The 18,430-nt window shown below is 46.2% G+C and overlaps 2 protein-coding genes across 5 annotated transcripts in view; both read left to right on the forward strand.

Moving 5' to 3' along the window:
- Positions 1-5,265, forward strand: part of ZNF592 (zinc finger protein 592) — a 39,581-nt gene extending 34,316 nt beyond the window's left edge. Inside the window, 2 exon segments of the mRNA XM_059823923.1 lie at positions 3,162-3,297; positions 4,672-5,265. Coding sequence (XP_059679906.1) covers positions 3,162-3,297; positions 4,672-5,217 — 682 coding nt within the window. The 3' untranslated portion in view covers positions 5,218-5,265.
- Positions 5,266-6,892: 1,627 nt separating this feature from the next.
- Positions 6,893-14,535, forward strand: SEC11A (SEC11 homolog A, signal peptidase complex subunit). Of its 4 annotated transcripts, XM_059823670.1 has the most exons (6): positions 6,893-6,961; positions 7,100-7,209; positions 9,278-9,427; positions 13,187-13,306; positions 13,841-13,898; positions 14,064-14,535. In XM_059823670.1, exons 1-6 carry the CDS (start codon positions 6,911-6,913, stop codon positions 14,112-14,114), a joined length of 540 nt encoding a protein of 179 aa, XP_059679653.1. In that variant the 5' UTR covers positions 6,893-6,910; the 3' UTR covers positions 14,115-14,535. The 4 variants fall into 4 exon arrangements, with proteins under 4 accessions (XP_059679653.1, XP_059679654.1, XP_059679655.1 ...); XM_059823671.1 differs by lacking the exon at positions 13,841-13,898; XM_059823672.1 differs by lacking the exon at positions 13,187-13,306.
- The last annotated feature ends 3,895 nt before the right edge of the window (positions 14,536-18,430 follow it).

Below are 18,430 nucleotides of genomic sequence, written 5' to 3' on the forward strand. Positions count from 1 at the left end.
TAACCAGGGCACTAGATCTTGCCACCACTTTACACAGGCAGAACTGATTGCACAAGCTGCAGGGCAGTGGAGAATTAAGACTGCTGGATTTGCTTGGGAAGACGCACCTTAAGGTTGGAAAATGGATTTGGAGACTTCAGATGATCTATGTCAATCAGCAGTGAATGAAAATCATTGCTGGTGAACATATTTTAACTGTGAGTACAGTCTCAGTTCAGGACAAAGCCCAGCGCTTACAAAACTGCCTCTACAACTGCTGCGTTCTCATCTACTGTTGCAAAATAAGTCGTACATCAAGCAACCCTGCAGACTTGCTTCCTGTCTCGTTCTGAGACATCCTTTTGAAACAGAATTAAAGCACATTTGTGTTGGAAGGGAAGTTTGCAGTGATGTAGCTTGGGGGATTTTTTTTTTTTTAACTAAAATTTTGGTTTAATGCAAGTGTCTCTGAAGAGTGTGCTGTCACTTTATTGCACTTAAGTTACTAAAAGCCTGTCTTGAAGAGTACATCCCTCATGTACTTTATTTCTTTGGACTGCCTAGTGAGCCACAATAGCTTTTAGTAAATGGATAAAGTATTGGCATCACCACTGGGGCCTGATAGGAATACATTCCTGACACATTTTTCAGCCAGGACTTCTAAACTTTCCATTTCTTGTAACTGTGCTCTGACTTGGAAGCTCTGGAGAAGATGAAACGTTGGCTCCCAGTATGTTTCATTCTGCTTTAAGTTTGTGGGCGATGGTCTTTCAAGTTACCTGCACCTCGTTTTTATAAACCTATTCTCTCTGGATCAGTTGTTTTCAAAGTGGGGTGTATTAGAATCAAAATGAATGTAAGGCCTAGCCGGGGAGAAGGATTTGTATAGAAATACGTAACAACCTGGGCTGTGCCAGCCTACTGTATACATTAGCTTGTACAGGCCCTGGAGTCCAGTTTTTCTACTACGTTTCAGAACGACACAGTTGTGGATCCACAGCTTCACCCAAGGGTCCATGGTCATGCCATATTTACAGCAGAGAAGACACAGCTACAAATTCAAGTGAATTGTGGTTGTGTTTAATTCTTAAGCTTGTAGTTGCTCCTTCTCAAAATCTGTTGATGAAGTCTTAATTGGACAGTGGTTGTCTCTCTTTATTCATTGTAGTGGGAGACTTACTGAAATCACAGCACTCTTCAAATGAAACCTCTTCCTTGGAATACTTGTCCCAGCATCTCCAACAGCTGCTCTTTGTTTCAATCCGAGGTCTTCTGTCCAGTCTCCCCTTTGATCCTGCTTAGTTTGTCCAGAGCGCTGTTCTAAAAATCACCTATGTGACCGCTGCTCGCAAATCCTCCCGTCTCTTTGAATTCCTTCTCAGCTCCTTTCTGCGCTCTGTAAGGCATCACATCTCTGCTGCTCCTTTTCTTTTCCTTTGGCTGCTGGTGTCTGTTTTCCTTCTTCCCACCAGGCAGTTTGTTATCAGTCTCACTTGTTATTCTCTTTAGGGGTTTTGATGCCTTAACTTCACATCACCCTCTTCTCCTAGATTTCCATGTGAAGCATGAGTAAAATTTGTCATTGATCTGACAATTTAGTATTTTTGTGACTCCAGCATGCTGTCTTGTAGGTGACCTCCCTCTGGCTTCTAACACTTCAAGCTGTGATTTCCCCTCCTGCCCCTTGCCTCTGCCTTCTTTTAAATTTGTAGGGAGGAACCAGTGGTAGAGAACTTGCTTGAATACCCTCCTGCCACTGGAATAATTCAGGCTAGGAAAGCATCTTTCCCTGCTCACATGAAAAAAATTCTAAATTAGGACGAATTGCAAAATATTCTGATGTTTTGTATATTTTCTTTCATAATTCACTTGATTATTGTTATGGGAACTTGTTCTTATTTTTGAAGTCTTAAGTACAAACTGTCTGGAACGCTTGATTTTCAACATGTTTATTTTTGATAAATACCACTTAATAACCTCTCATCTTTCCTCCATGAGGGAGAAAAATTCCATCATAATTAAAAATTGATTTATCATCCAAGCGGTTCCTGTTAAAAAGCAGAAGTATTCAATGAGCATGTCTGCATTTTCACATCATTACTGACTGCTGTTTAATTTCCGTCTAGTTACTGGAAGATCAGTAGGAATCTTATTCTCTTCTTTTAAAAGATGTCTTTGTTGCCCAGAGACACTTCATCTCCTCTCTTTTGCTTTTCATCCTTTGCTGCCTGCATTTCAACTGCAATTTGTGCATTTCAGAGAGGTCTGGTGTTACTCGCCTCATTGCTCGGGTCATTGCGTAGCTGATGGACCTTCCCTGTGTCACACTGGCAGGCAGCAGAAGAGTACTAAGTCAATCTTGGGTTTTCTGGTTGCTAACAGAGAGCTCTGTGTACCTCAGCATGCTGCAGGAGGGAGGATATGCGTCTGCAAGACCTGACACTTATTTCCAGTAGACCTCGGTCATCTGGGAGTGAAGGTTAACAGATGGCACATCCCATTCCCATCTCCACTTGAAATGCAACCATGGTCTCTGGCAGCTCTTGAATCCTACCAAGTTTTAACATGAATAGTTACGTATAAATGATGCACTCGTGAGTGCTTCTGCCTAGGTTATTGTTAGCAAAGTTGGAAGTTTAGCGGTTTTGTAAGAATTTTAAGTGTGTTACATACGATACACATGGTCTTGCGGATGGGATGCTGCACTGGTGCTTGGGAGCGCTGGGTGCAGAACCTGGTTCTGCCACAGGCCTCCTCGGTGTTACACAAGTCATGAGGTCCATCTGTGTGTACGCCTCTCATCCGAGAGTCGTTTTTCTGCCATGTGTTTTGCATCTTGATTATTTATCTTGTACTTGTGTAGCACGTAGCACAGTGGGCCTGATCTCCACTAGTCCCTGTATTAATTTAGTACTGTACTGTAAATAAGATGCGCCCTACTTTCATTCTTATTCATGCTTACGGTGGTAAATTCTAAACTGTTCTAGCTTTCTCTCAGGGGTAATGTTTTATTATTAAAACAATGATTTGCTGTATATTTTGGTAATCTAATAGTATATGGCTCACCAGCGTCTGTCTCCGATGACACCTGTTGGTTTGCTACATAACAAAGAGCTGTTTGGATGGAAATGGACAGCTGGGCATTTCATCTAATAAATTTTCTTTCTTTTTATATTTCCAAGGTACTGCACAGATGAAAATCAGACATTTCCTCAGCCGTTCATGCTGGAGAATCACATCAGCCTCATGCATGGCATCAAAAACCCAGACTTATCCCAGATGGCCAAAGCAAAAGCTCCAGAGAGAGACACGGCAGAAGTAACTGATATGTTTTCACTGAAAAATAAATGTACCTGGCGACTAGCTGTTCACTCGGGGTGTTATGTCGAGCCGCACCCTTGCGGCAGTCAAGCCTTCTCATCCATACAGCAGATTTCCTTTCCCTCTTCTCAACTCCATCCAGTTTGTTTCTCTCTGAGAAAAAAAAAGAGTCAGGATCAGAACTGAAAGCACAGCTGAGCTGCGGCAGCAGCTTGGCAACGTATCTTGCGTTTTTCAAGATACTCTTGAATGTGTGGCCCTGTGTTTTACTGGCCTTTTTTCAGTCTACTTTGTACCCAGGTCTAATTTAGGTTTGCTATTACCCTTGTATTCCCCTGCCACTCTGTTCATGAGCCTGGTACATTTTTCCTCTCTCTCCCTCACTTTTTCTGCTAGTTACAAAAGATACCTTTTCTGTTTTAAAATACTTACTAGATCCGTTACCGATGAGAACTGTGTTCTTCCTAAATAGGACTGTGTAATTTTTTTCATCAAATGTAACTGTTCAACTCGGTTTATTTCGGGGTGTTCTGGAGTGGAGGGTTGGCTGATTGGGCTTCTTTCCTCCATTTACTTCAAAAATAGACGTAGGTTTTCCGTATCACTGCAATTTATTGTTCAGCTGTACCGTAGCCCAGAGGGATCGCAGCCAAGACTGAGTCCCCTCTGCTTTTATGCCGTAAGGAAACCTGGGGTAACTCAAGAATTCAATTCCATGAGTTGATGGCTGGTTCCCCCAAGCAGAGCAGATGTACCAGGGCACCCGGCTAAATGGGGGCAGGCAGCTGCTTCACGTGGCTCCAGCTGGGTCTGCAAATACAAGCCTATCAGCTGTATTGTAAACAAAGACTGCTCAATGCTGCTGGATAAGGAGATAACAAAATCACATGAAGGGACATATGCAAGCGAGCCATCCTCATGGGAGGAGAAGCACGCTGCGGGATTATAAGACAGAGGGGATGAGTTAATGAGAGATGCCATGAAGAAGAAGCCAGAGTGGAGGGGAAAATGTTAAATCTGAGAAGCGTTGCCTGGGCTAATGACCATCCCCATGTCCCTCAGCTGTCCCTGCTCTGGGGGATCCTCCTTCCCACACCAAGTTCACATTCTCCTTCCCCATCATGTTTCTGCCCAGCCAACCCCTCCCAGGTCTCCCACCTCACATCACAGGACAGCAGTTGGGGTGAGGTGTTTGGGTACTGGTAGGAAAGGCAGTGCAACAGGAGTCCCTAGGCATGGCTTCGTTTAGTTTCTGTCAAAATACCGACATGTATTCACCCTCAGGTGTCTTCAGATACATGTGTGGAATTTAGCATTTCTTCTTCTGTGGGCTCAAACAATAAAGTAACTTTTTAATCTTATTTTTTTAAGGCAAAATCTCCAAAGAGGATGGCAACGGATGAGCTGGGTCAGGCAGAGACCGCTGCGGGTTCAGACGCGCCGCCAGCCAAAAAACTGAAAGCGCATTGGAAATGCGCTAAATGCGGATTTGCAACAGACATCAGTACTGAGTTTCAGGAACACATACCTCGGCACAAGACAGACAGCTCCACCTACCAGTGCTTGTTCTGCGGTTTGTGCTACACCTCTCACATCTCTCTGAACAGACACCTCTTCATTGTTCATAAAGTAAAAGATGAGGAGGAAGAGGAGGAGGAGGAGGAGGAAGAGGAGGAAGAGGATGAGGAGGAAGACGACGAGGAGGAGGAAGATGAAAGGCAGAAATTACAAAGGGAGATGAGTGAGAATGGACACGAGGGGTATAATGGCGAGATGAACACTACGGTGGAAGAAGAAAACCTGAAATGCAAAGAGTGCAAAAGTGACTCAGCTCTTTGTGAACACAGTCAGACGTGTGGCGTGGAGGGTCCTAACAGCACCTCACAGAACAATCATTCAAAGTCTCTTAAGACTTAAAAACAAAAAACCCCTTTTGGTTGGTCAAGGGTTTTTTGTTGGGGGGTTTTTACTCAAAATATGGGGTGGGGATGGGGCGAATCTTTGAAATATTCTGTTGATTTCTTGGGATGGACATTGCTTTCCGTTAACTTCTATTTGTAAGGGAAATTTAAAAAAGAAAAAAAACACCCTGCCATTGCATCCTAAGCACTAACTCTCTGCCAGACCAGAGAGGTGAAAAGGGAAAGCAGGGCGAGAATCCTCGCTGGAGCTTGTCCAACTCCTGAGGATCAAGGAGCACTTTCTGCATCTGCAGTTTCCTTAAGATGAGCTCTCTTCCTTCGAGTGTGCACTGCCTCAGCCTCTGCCCGGAGCCCCAGCCTTGCCTTCCCTGTCTCGCTTTCTTTCTCCTTCTATTTATGGCTTCTTTTTTCTCTTCCCATCCTGCCTTTGTTTTACTCATTTTAACTCATAACACTCTCAGCAAAACACACTTGTCAGGACTGTGCTGGCCGATCCGGGATCTTCTGTTACATGGGATGGGTTCAAGCTGTAAGTTGTGCTGATTTTTCTTTAATTGCCCAAATAACAACCTTATTTTCCAAACGGCAATTTAATGAAATGTCTTGGACCTGAATCATCCTGAAAGAGAATTTTGTAGCCCCCGCCCTCTTGGGTGAGCACAGCTCAAAGCCACATGTTGCGTTAAGGAGGGCCTGGTGCCCCTCGGGGACTCGCTGGCTGTGTGACAGTGGAGTTGCGCTGCTGGAAGCCATCCCGGGGGTGGGTGCAGTTGTGCCTGGTGGTCGGTGGCTCATCAGCGGGGAGCTGGGGCAGAGTCGGGTGGCAGGTGAGGAGCGCTGGGGAGGGGACGCCACCATCCCCAGAAGGGGAGGACATCCCCCACCCCTGTCCATGGCATCAGCTGGAGTGAAACCATCCCGGCACTCCTGACGGCACGAGCCAGGGCTCCCTGACCGGCTCGTTTTCAGCTGCTGCGGCAGAGGAGGGAAGCGCAGCCTGCAGAAGCGGGAACCGCCATCCTGCCTGCGGCCCTGCGAGGGCTGGCATCCGTTGGTAGCTCTTCTCCTGCCACGGCTCGGTGTTACCTGTCACTTGGGAGACGTTTCTTTCCGTGTAGTCATATTGACTTTCTCTTTCCTCACTCGTTCCCCCATCACACGTGCGCTTCGTGTAATATAATTATCTTCTATACCATTTTTTTTATTACGTTGAGCCAGAACCCTGCTCATTATTGTTTACTATGACGATGTTTAAATAATTTAAGAACTATTTATCTTACTGCATTCGGATCGCTCACCTTCTCGTCTCGACGTGTTTTGATACGAACGGTTTGGACTCTTTGTATTTTTTGATACGGTGTACGTTAGCCTAGGGGATGTTTTACCAGGTAGCCTACGTAGAGTTAAGGATAGCAGGGGGCACTCCCGAGCCATCACGTATCTATTTAACCCGCAGCGGCGTTTGTGCCTTGCTATGATGTTTACTTCAAAGTATTGCAAATAAAAGCATCCAAGGGTGCCTGCCTGGGCGTCGTTCTTGGCTCAGGCCGCCATGACGCCCCCTCCACCGCCTCCCTTAAGGGGCGGGGCCGGAAGCGGCGGTGACGTGAGCGGAAGCGGGGCCGGAAGCGGAAGCGGGGCCGGGCGGGCGGGCGGTGGTGGTACCGCCGCCGTCGTTGGTGCCGGCGATGCTGTCGCTGGACTTCCTGGACGATGTGCGGCGCATGAACAAGCGGCAGGTGACGAAGCGGGGCGGAGGGTCGGGGGGGGGGGGGGGGGGTCCCGTGGGGTGGGGCCGGGTCTGCTCTACCCTGCCCGGCCCCGGGCCGCGGCGTCTGACTGACTTCCCCGCCCCCCCCCCCCCCCCCCCCCCCCAGCTGTACTATCAGGTGCTGAACTTCGGCATGATCGTCTCGTCCGCCCTCATGATCTGGAAGGGGCTGATGGTGGTGACGGGCAGCGAGAGCCCCATCGTGGTGGTGCTGAGGTAAACCCCGGTGTGTGTGTGTGTGTGGTGTGTGGTGTGTGTGTGTGTGTGTGTTTGGGCTCGTTTGGCGGTAGCGCTCGGGGGTGAGGGGTGAAACCCCACGGGGCGTGGGTAAGGTCTGGAGAACAGGCGGGCCCTGTCGTGGCGTGGCGGTGCTGGGCCGCCGGTACCCCACCGGAGAAGGTTTTCCAGAGGGATGGGGCAGCTGGAGGCTCCCGCCCCATCCCCGGTGGGCAAGAGGCTCTCTAAGAACTCGTGCTCTCGTGTAACGCAGAGGAAAAGCGAGGGAAGAGGAAGTAGGTAAGCAAGGCTGGCAGCCTTGTGTAAAAATAGCACCTCACCCTTCCACTTCTGTCAGCTGGCGGGCTTGTACATTCAAGAGGTGATCCTGAGGAGGGACTTCAAAGAAATAAGGCGAGAGCGCAAACCAGGCATTTCTGTATTGTACCAAGCCTCCTGGAGAAATGCTCAGCGATTTGGAAAAGAAAGGCCTTGAAGCAGGGGGCCTGGCACAAGTGATGAACCCATTGCTCGGGCAAATCATCCCGGTGTAAAAGCAATGTTTGTGGCAGAGCTCTTCTTCTCATCAAGGCTAATGGCACTTCCCATAGCAGAAGTTGTGGTAGCAGTACATAGCAGTGGCACCTCCTGCCGTGCCTGTTCGCATGTTTTGTTGCTGCTACGTGACCAGTTGAGGTATGTGGTGAGTCTTGGTTAGTGAAAAGGAAGTGGAAATCTTTGCAATGCCAGCAAATAAACTTGTATAATGAAAAGGAGTCGTTGGGTTTTTTTAAATGGCAACTGGCTTGCTGAAATGCCCATTGAGCTTTATTATGTGTTATGTAGCATCCTTGAAAGTATTCACCAACTCTTCTTTTGCAGCTGCTTGGTTTTTTCCCTGGCCGCCTAGTGAGTTGTAACATGGCTAGGAAAAGGGGAGCTGTAGCCGTACCCTTTTATACGCATGGCTGAAAATAAGGGATATCACTCTGTAACTGGATATGTTTTAGGTGCCTTCGCAGAAGTGCCATGCAGTAGGTTCCACCAGTGTTACCCCCACCCTCCTAGTGCCTGGGACAAATTCCTGTGGCCCAAGTTCTTGGGCAGCTATCAGATGCTGGTGCTGTCAGACGCCGCGTAGGTATTGCACGGGGCCTGTTCTGTGGCCGCGTTGGCCTTTCCGTGTGTTCCTACGTCCATGTTATTTACTGCGTGCCATTTAACAAAACTCCCGCAAAATAAAACCGAGTCGTGTTCCTGTTGCCTCCTGACGGGTCTGTGAAGTCCAGGGGAGATGGTTCATGCTGTTCCTCCCAGTGAGTAAGACAGGGGCCGTTAGGTCACGTCCCTTCTTCAGCGATGTGATCTTCTGTTCTGAATAGCAGCTTCTACCCTGTCTTGAGATAAAACACAAATATATGCGGTACTTAAAGTTCATCATTTTGTTTTGTACTGCATTATTTATTTGGAATTAAGAAGGTTAAGTATTTTGTAACAATTGCCATTTACAAGACAGGAGAAAAATAACTTGAATAGCAGTGCCTGAAATGAGATCGTTAAGCAAAGCGATGAATCACAATAACAACTTTTTAGCACACCCGTCTGTCTGTTCCAGATGGGAATACAAGAGCCTGTATGCTTTCAGTGCTTTGTTCATGAGGATGATCTGTCTGCCTGCAAAAAATAAGAATAAATGAAATAGAGCTTCCCACTGCTGCAGTGCTGCCAGTGTAGACTGACCAATGGAGAGCTCGGAAGTCGAGAAGATACTGCTTGTCGTGAGCCTTGTTGTTATGAAGAAGGCAGAAGGCTTTTCCCGTTTGGTGTGCTTTTAATACTGGCTGCTGGCAGTGCTCTTTTCCCAACAAATCTGAAGTGCTGGTAGTGTGGTGATTGAAAATCTGAATGCAGTAGAGGTTAGACACATGCCTGGTCTCCAAGTCCATGTGGTTTTCTTAGGAGCTTTTCATTGAGGTTATTGTGAGATTTTTCATAAAGGACTGTAAACTCTGAAACCTGTTTCTGAGTGTTTGAATATTGTTCAGTTGCTTCTCTTTTCTTTTTTCAGTGGAAGCATGGAGCCTGCATTTCACAGAGGAGATCTCCTGTTCCTCACAAACCGAATTGAAGATCCAATCAGAGTGGGAGAAATCGTGGTCTTTAGGATAGAAGGAAGGGAAATTCCTATAGTACATCGCGTCCTGAAAATTCATGAGAAGTATGTCGAGAGTTTGGGGGATTGTACTGCAGATGTTTAGCTAAACTGTATTTTTCCTTATCTCCTTGGGTAAACGAATGGGTGGGATATCGGTAACAGGTGTCCAGGTGCTGTAGGAAGAAGTAACATAGAAATTTCAGACAGATGAAATCTGCCCTCTTTGGTTTACTTGTAAGGATCATCCAGCAGAATTCACAAGCTGGGGAGTCTGTGCTGGTATCCTGGATTCCCCATGTCACTTAATGTCTCCTGTGCCATCATTTCCATCCCAAGCTGCTACGTAACGTTGCTGTGCTGTCTCCTGTAGGTATGGCCGCATTTGTGTCTGTGAAGTGGCTCTTGTTGGTAGAGGTAGAACTTATAAAAGACGGGCATAGCGTGCGTTATTTTAAAGCTTGTCTTTATGCTCCTGGTTCCTGCTCTCATGCAGAGGCAGGGTGTTTCGTTTCTTTTCTGTAGGAAGTGTTGTGTTGTTATACTCGGAGTCCCTATATGTGCTGCGCTATGCTCGCCATGTGTTGTTCTCTGTAAACGTTTAGCAGGTTGCATGTCCGAAGGAATGAAGCGCAGTCACTCTGGTTTGATTGCTGAACAGGGTTTAGTTTTCCAAGCCAAGCTTCTTCTGCAGCTGTGAGCCTTCCTATTTTGCTGGTCGGGGAAGATGCAACTGTGACTGCTCCAGGCCAGTCTGTGGGGATACGAGCCAGCTCCATGAAGTGCTTGAGTGAAAACTAAACCTTGAACTAAATCCCTGGCTCTTCAAGCCAGCTCTGAGAGGGGAACAGTGGGATGGGGTCCCAGCATCTGTTTCTGCTGAGTAAATGCCTGCTGCAATATGAATGAACTGGAGCTATTCCAGGGCTCAGAGATCTGTTCCTAGGTTAAGTGAATCACTTGAATCATATGTAAGGGTGGCATTTAAGGATTGCTCTGGTCAAGTGAGGTCGATGGGATAGAGATGGTCCCTTCCACCAGGCATTCGTAGTGGCCACAGCTGTTGGGACATCTAGACCGTTTGTCTGGCCCAACATCAAGGTCGACCAGCATTATGCACATAAATAGTCCAGCTGAAATCCTGGCTATGAGAGAGCGGCACCTCTCCCAGTAGGCAGAGCAGATCCTTTGCTATTCAGATTTATTCTATATCAAAAACATTTAACAATGTCAGTTTTCAAAGCACTGTTCTTTGATACCACTAATTTAAAAATAAGGTCAGTATACTTGGTAAATTTGATATCTAATGTTGCACGTGCACTTTTTATGATGTCTTGGGAACTCTTTTAAGTGAAACGCTACTTTCCTTCTCCTGTGTTGCATGCTAAAGGCTCAGCTGGCTTCCAGTGCTGCTGCTTGGGCTGATTATTGAAGCGGCAAGAAAGGTCAGGGTCTTCTCTCTTCGATCTCAGCCAGTGTATGGGAAGGAGAAGCAGAAACGTGCATTCTGTGCGGCAGTTCATCTCCAGATACTCCCCACCCTTCTTTTCTTTGCCTGGCTCTATCTCAGCACTAGGTCTTAAGGTATCCAGCGCTTTTTTTTTTAAAATGTAACAGAACCATAGTGCCAATCCTAGATTCCATGAAGTAAAGCAGTTCTCCAGTATTTTAGGTTTCATTTAAATAAAACAACCAAACACAAACCTGATCTTTATAGTAGGAAAGATAAAACTGAAAAATACGTACTGTGATCTGAAGCTGAGCACTGAAGGCAGGACTCTGAGGTATCAGTTGCTTCTTTCACTAGTTAAAGAATATTTTCCTGGTGCCAGTTTGGAATTCAGGAGTGTCCTCTGAATGGGCAGAGTTTCCCATTTCTTCCTGTAGTTATGGACTGAATGAAAGCTGTGAAAAGTCTCTGTAAAAGCTGACAGGACTGTCAAAATGAGGGAAAACAGAAACCCTGTTCTCCATGATTTTGTGGCAACTCGGGCTCCATTTCACATCAGTATTATTTCAGTGAGAAAATGGTTTTTTACTTGCTAGCCTTTTCTTCTTTGTTCAGAGCAAAATTGAGTTCATTCTTTATCACTAAACACAGAGTCTGTGGTCAAAATTTACTTAGTGGTTTTGGTGCAGAACAGCCAGACCAGATTTCATTCACCTTTCAGACAGCAGAGCGACTGTGCTGTGGGCTTCTCGTGGTGGTTCGTGATAGAGCACTGAATCTGCTCAATAAGATGGTGCTCTCCTACACCATCAGTCTTCAGAGCTGAAACTGTGTTATCCTCACCTTTGGGTATCTTCATCTTTTTCCAGACTGTCTGTAAGCTAGAGTGTTTGCTGTTCCCACACTGTGAGCTAAATGTGCTTTGAAGAAAGATCTGTTCTTTTTCCCTTTTTTTCCTTCCAAGCTTCTCCTGTCAAGTAACGCACATTGGTATTCAGGCATGATGAAAACAGCATGAGCTCAGAAGACCTTCTGCATGCTTCCCCGTGTTGCATTTGATCTGTCGTTTCTGTGAGTAAGCTGACAGAATCAAGCAACGAGAACACTCCTGCTCAGCGTCTGCCTTCAGATGCCACAGGGAGAAGACGGTGGCCGGCCGATCGCCGAGTAGCGGCACAAACTGCTGCTTAGAAGCAAGTATTGCTGGGTGTCCAGCAAGCTGAATGGAAATGACTGGGGAAGGATGCATAACATGGTGTATAAAACTAGAGCATAACAGCAACTGTTTCCAGGTCAAAGCAAAGGTTCATCTGCTCCAGGATTCTGTTTCTGGCAAGCTAACTAATTCATCTCAGGACAAATTAAAGACTAGAGAGAGTATGTAGTGATAATTTCCCTGCTTTCTGCAAATTATGATTTCAAGCACAAAGTCACAGTTCTTTATTAATAGCCTCCTTTTCTTATTTACGTGGAGTATCTGGTCACTTTTTGAACTGATACGGTTTTTTGGCATCCAAAATATCCTTCCAGAAAGACGTGGTTTAGTTTGCACCGTTGTTAGTTCTGCGTAGCACCTTCTCTGGCTTGTTTTAACCTATTACCTCTGAGTTTCATTTGATGCCCTCTAGGTCTTGTATTGGAAGAGGCAGTGAAAAGCTGTTTGATTGTTGCTGTCTGTATCATTTGTATTGGAATACCGTCATATCTCCCATCAGTTCTGTCTTTTCCAGGCTGAAGAGTCCTGGTCTGTTGTTTCTTGTATGGAAGTGGTTCCAGACCTTGTTACCCATTTCTGAACCTTTGCCAGTTCTTCTCTCCGTTTCAAAAAAGGATGTAGGGGGTTCAGAACTGCACAGAGCGTTCAAGATGTAGGCACATCGTGAGTTCATGCAGTATCATAATGGTATTGTTTGTTTTGTTCTGTCCCCCTTTCCTAATAATTTCTAAGTTTCAGCTTGCTTCTGACCACTACTGAGTAGAACTGTATGCTTTAGCCCCAAAGTCTCATTTTGGGTGGTAGTACGGAGCCCAGAACCCAACATTTCTATATGAAGTAAGAGAAGCATCAACATGAGAGAGGTCAAAAGCAAAGAGGCGATAGCTGCACCTTCACTAGAAATGGCTCATCCTGCTGGTTCTGTTCTTAAACTCTGCCGGAAAGCTTGGCTGGGGCCAGAATTCATTCTTTTGTTAGCAGTTTTTTTCCAAACTGTCTGCTTTCCGCTGCATTTGACAGTTTCCCTTTTTCATCCTGCTTGAACATGTAGGACGTGATTGCTGCTAATGTCTTTGTGTTAGTCTCTACACACTTGTTTTAGAACAGCTTTTAGTAAGTTCATTTTCTCTGACTTACCTGGCTGTCTGGTCTTTGCTAGGCAAAACGGTGACATCAAATTTTTGACAAAGGGAGACAATAACGCCGTTGATGACAGAGGGCTGTACAAACGAGGGCAGCACTGGTTGGAGAAAAAGGACGTAGTAGGACGAGCTAGAGGGTAAGTGAAGTTCAAAAAGATGCAGCTTTTTACACTGCCCTCCCCCAATGCCATTTGTTAATCCCCTTCTCCTCTTGAACTCTCCCTGCTGGGTTTTTGTGACCTGCATGAAAGCATTTCAAAAGGTACTGTGGAGAGTTAAAAAACAAAGGTAGTTCAGTTCTTAGATTGGCTTAAGCGTAGGTATCAAGCTGTGAGCTGCATCCTGAGATTTTGATGCTGGATGGACACTGCTGCAAAGGCAGTGCATGCTCAGGCGTGATCAGAGTTTTCATCAAAACTATTCTGCAAGGCACAGTCTTTGCAGGCAAGTGAGATCTCAAGAAGGTAGAGGCTAAAACACACTCTGGGGCCGGTTGTCACTCAGCCCCCACTGCTGTGGCTTCCCTGCTTGGGAGGAAGAAGTCCTAAGCCTGTTGACCGTTGCCCTCAGCATGCTCGAGTGGCTCTTCCTTCGTACAAGTACCAGGGCAGTGCTTCTCTTGTATGCACCCTTGAATACCATTTGATATAATAAAACCTTTACTCTTGCAGATTTGTGCCCTATATTGGAATAGTGACTATCTTAATGAATGACTATCCAAAATTTAAGGTAAGAGCTCTTTCATTTTCTGCCTGCTTCTCCCACCCCAGCTGAAATTACTTCATGAGAACTTTATACATGCAGGCAGAACCGTTTGCCCTGTATGTTTGCTGCTGTTACTGCATCTTTAGCTGTGGATGTGCACTCTTGTGTCTTCTTTTCTTTCTCTTGCAGTATGCAGTCCTCTTTTTACTGGGTTTATTTGTGCTGGTCCATCGAGAGTAGCCTCTTGTATCGAAGTACGAGGTGAAGGTGCCATGGATTTTTTTAGATGAACGTTTTAAGTAGATGATGGTCCTATGTGCTGGGAGGAAGAAGAAAACACGCATTTCAAAGCTTCTTGCCAGTTTGGGTTTGTTTTGTTTTTTACTGCGTAAGGGCGAATGTTTGTCACAGTATTTCCAATGGTTTGTCACATTTTAGCATTTTTAGTGAGTTTTTATATTAAAAATTTAAGCCAAACTGGTCAGTGTTTGTACTTTGAAGCTGAGCTTCCTCTCGAAGTGCCTACAGGACTGTGTCCTCTAAGTCTGTGCCTCGGCTGGGCACGTGTGACCTCTCCCTTTGCTGACTGAACTGTCAAACGGTGAGCTGTGGAGGTGATGTGTTTTCCCATTCAGAACTGGAATAAAGACGTTGCATCTGGCCCGGTACGAGCCCTGCCATGTTCTTCGTTACTGCTCTGAGTGCAGCCTTGTTGCCCAGTTTCCCTGGGTGGGTACCTGAGCTTTGCCATTGCAGACTGACTCCTAGACCCTAGCGAACTAATGTGTCCTGTCTTTGCAGAACGATAGCAGCTGCTCCTCTCATTTCTTTTTGGAGAGTAAGCAGTCCTGAGCTGTAGATCCGTTCAATATGTCTATGTTTCTGTAAATCACACTGAAATAATCTGCTTAAAGACTGCAAGGTGTTCTGGGCAGAAGATGGCCAAGGATTACTTCGTGCATAAGCTGTCATTGCAGCACTAAGTAACAGAAGAATTGAGGTGGGAAGTACCATAGCTGATTGGCAGGGACAATTTAGTAGGATGCAATAGTAAAATTTTCTTAGTTTTGGAAATAGGTTTTAGGTCTCTAACGATTCCTGCAGCTGGCTACGTCTTACAGCTCACCTGAAAGCTACAGAAGGGCTGAGCCCCCACTGCCCTGAGGTCTGAAAGAAGCAGCCACTTGTCACCATGTGCAACAGCTTTTTTCCTAGGCTTCTCATTCAGGATAGTGATCCTGCTTGCGTAGATGTGGTGTCAGAGGAGAGCCCAAGGAAGAGGGACAAGGCAGAGGCTCTGTAGTTATCAGCATCGATATAAATTTGCGACACCTGCACTGAGTGATTAACCGTTATAACTTGCCTCCATGGTGTCTGTAGTGACTCACGAAAACATTTTACTTCCCCTTCGCTAGGGCAGATCTTCACAAGAGCAGGTGGTGGGAGCACGGTGCCATTGCTACCTCCATCTGAGGCTGCCTGACCCCTCTGCTGCAGTTTACTTACCGGTTGTCTTGCTGGGACAGCTTCCCCCTGGAGTGGGAGCCTGTCTGCTCCCTGTCTTGTGCTTTCCCAGGGTTAACAGCTCTCCTCTCAATCTTTCAAAATCTACAGACAGTTCAAAGCTACTGGGTGTTACTTCAGGTGCATTTCACCACATCCTCTATTCTCTCTTCATGACTGCTCCGAGATTCCACAGCAACAGGGATCATTAAAGATGATTACTGCTGCCACACACACAGCTTGTGTAGGGTAAAAGCAGTCAGGAAAGGCAAGGACAAAACCCAACGGGGTGTTTATGGTCTATTTTCAGTTTCTTGCATATGTCCTCAATAGTCTTGTCAGGCCTGTTCCATCTCTAGAGGAGATTTTTGTGTTGTTAGTTATGTCCGTGGGACCATTTTGCTTCATATGCGGTAGCTGGGCTGACCTGTGGTATGCCAACACGAGTTGGTTTAACGGGGTGGTTTGTTCCCTGGGTAGGATGAAGCAAAAAATCATCCTATGTTGGGGACACTGCAAAGAGTCTATGAACAGGTCCACCCCCTAGCACTGAGCCCTGGGCCTGTGGCTCTTTGAGTAATCATAACTTAGTAATAAAAAATGGTAATAAAATCCTTATCTCCCACTCCCAGTGCTGGAGCCCTTGAGAAGAGAATTTGGATATGGAGTTTCTCCAAAATGCTTGAGTCACAGATGGGATGTTTTGTCAAAAGGCAAACCTGGGCAGCAGTGAGGGAACACAAAATCTCTCTGTGAGAGCTGCCATCACCTGAGGATGGAGGCCATCTCCTCAAAAGGTCTCCTGAGGACTTGGAGTAGCATTTTTGCCTTTACAGGTCATGCTGAGGTTGAGTCTCTGTTCCCTGCTTTGCCGTTAGCTTAAACTGTTTTTGTGCATAAATTAGTCTTTAACTTGGGCTCACATAAAGGACTGAGTTGAGCTCTTCTGATATCTGCTAATCAACACCTCCCAGTGAAAGTTCACTGAAAGTGCTGCTGTTGCTGTTCTCTAAGTCCTCTCGCTTTCACACCTTTTGCAAAAACCTGAGCCTGCAGAAGCACTTGTGTTACTGTCACTGAGTTAATTTAACAAAAAAGGCTAAAATACAAAGGATTTATGATTATAGAGCAGGGATTAGCTCTTAAAGAGCATCTGCTGAAACGCCAGTTCTGAGGGAAAAGAAATGGTCATTTTGAGATGTTAGGAAGTAATAATGTACCAGTCCTGCCTGTGGCAGGATTACCCTGCTGGTGCTGCTGGCGGTGGGTGTCAGCCGTCGGCGCAGCTGAGGACACACACTCCTTGCTAGTGTGGGTGCAAACCCACGCTTGGGCACTTGCAGGAAGGTGTGCCTTTCCCAGCCTTGCTCTCGCATTATGCCCTGTGAAGTGATTGAGCAGGAAGCACTTAAAAAAAATGCAGGATGGTTGGGGTAAAGGGGCGGATGAAGCCTGCTGCAGCACAGCTTCAGTGGGTTGCTCTCTTCTGGGTTTGCAGAAGCTTTAAGAACAGAAACAATTTCCCTAAATCAGGGGCTGCGGTGTGAGGTTTGGGAATCCATCTCTATGGCCTGTGTTCTGCCTATTTTCAGCTCAGTGTAGCTGAGAACGTGGTTCTGTGTTACCTGCAGTCGTGAAACGAGGTGTTGGCTCTAATTAGAGCGAGGATAAATAAGCAGTTAATCCACTCACAGCTCAAACGCCCACCAGCTCCCGCACAGCTTCCCACATCACCTCCCGCATCCCTGTAACACCTTTCCTGCCACAGTGGGAAGAGAGGGTGCTGGGCTCAAGCCTGCACAAGCTGGAAACCGACAACGTGGGGGCAGGATGACAAAGAATTGTTGGTGGCTCTGTCCCCGCCAGACTTACACTGCTTTGCTGAGCAGAAAAGCTACAGAGCGTGCAGGATCTCTGGTTCAGCTGGGTGCTAATGCTGAAATGTTTGGCTAGCACGGCTGTGCTCCCGCAGAGTCAGGGGTTTTGCTGTTAGAACTTGATATGTCTTTGTTTTTTATTTCAGTTTTATTCTTTTTTTTAAAGGTGAAGCTGTCTGGCCAGCTCCAGCAAAGCCTTTGAGACTTAAGGCGTAGGGAAGATGGAGATCTTTGTGTCACAACAGGAATGGGATTTGTTTGTAAAGTATGTGGGTGTTGAAAGGTCTGGTTTATAAAGGGAAAAAAAAAAGAAAACAATCTGCCAAGGCTAAGATTGCTTCTGTCTCTGTTGTGGTTACAGTCAAACAGAGCAGGTTTTCTGGTAGGCAATTTCATTGCTTAATTACTGTTCAATCACATCCGCAGTTCAAGGCACAGATTCCTTCATGGGCAGGAGCTGTTTCACAGAGCAAAGCAATGCTGGGCTATTTCTGATCGTTGCTAGAATTTTGTGGGGTGACTTTTTTTTGTATCGAAGCTAAATGCATAAGCAACAGCATGATGAAGGGGAGGTGAGCTGTGAGGAGTAATGTGCTGAAAAGTTGAAGTTGCTTGAGACAAAGACTGTCTTTGTATGTTTATGATGCTTGAACGCACGGTTGTCGGTTAAACGGTAATAAGCATTACGCTGTTTCATCCAGATCTGTCACTGCTTATTGCTTAGCAGGGGTTTCTAGGGCTTGGATTTGTAAGGTGATCGGTTGCGTGCTTTCTTTAATGAGACCGGGTAATCTCATGGTGATTTTCCTGCCCTTAAAATCAGAACAGGTCAACCTTACTTTCTCCAAGGAGAATCTGCAAGGTGAAGTCTTGTCCATGCATGGTTAGAAGACCACTTCCTGCTGGAGAAACACATGAATGCAAACCCAGCGCACAGCTCCCAGAACAGGCTAAGCTCAGTGGCCAAGAGGAGAGGAGAGCTGGCTGAGGCAGCCTGATGCACATTGGATTCAGAAGTGGCACAGTGGCTTGCCTGATAAATCTGCCTTGTTGGATTGATGATCGGGTGGCTTCTCTGCTTCTACCGTCTGCCCCTCTTCAGGGTTTTCTGCTGCTGTGTGCTCATCCCTGCTTACCTCCCAATTTCTGTAAAAAACACCAGCTCCTTCACACAGG

Source organism: Gavia stellata, chromosome 13, assembly GCF_030936135.1.
Source record: "Gavia stellata isolate bGavSte3 chromosome 13, bGavSte3.hap2, whole genome shotgun sequence".
NCBI lineage: Eukaryota > Metazoa > Chordata > Aves > Gaviiformes > Gaviidae > Gavia > Gavia stellata.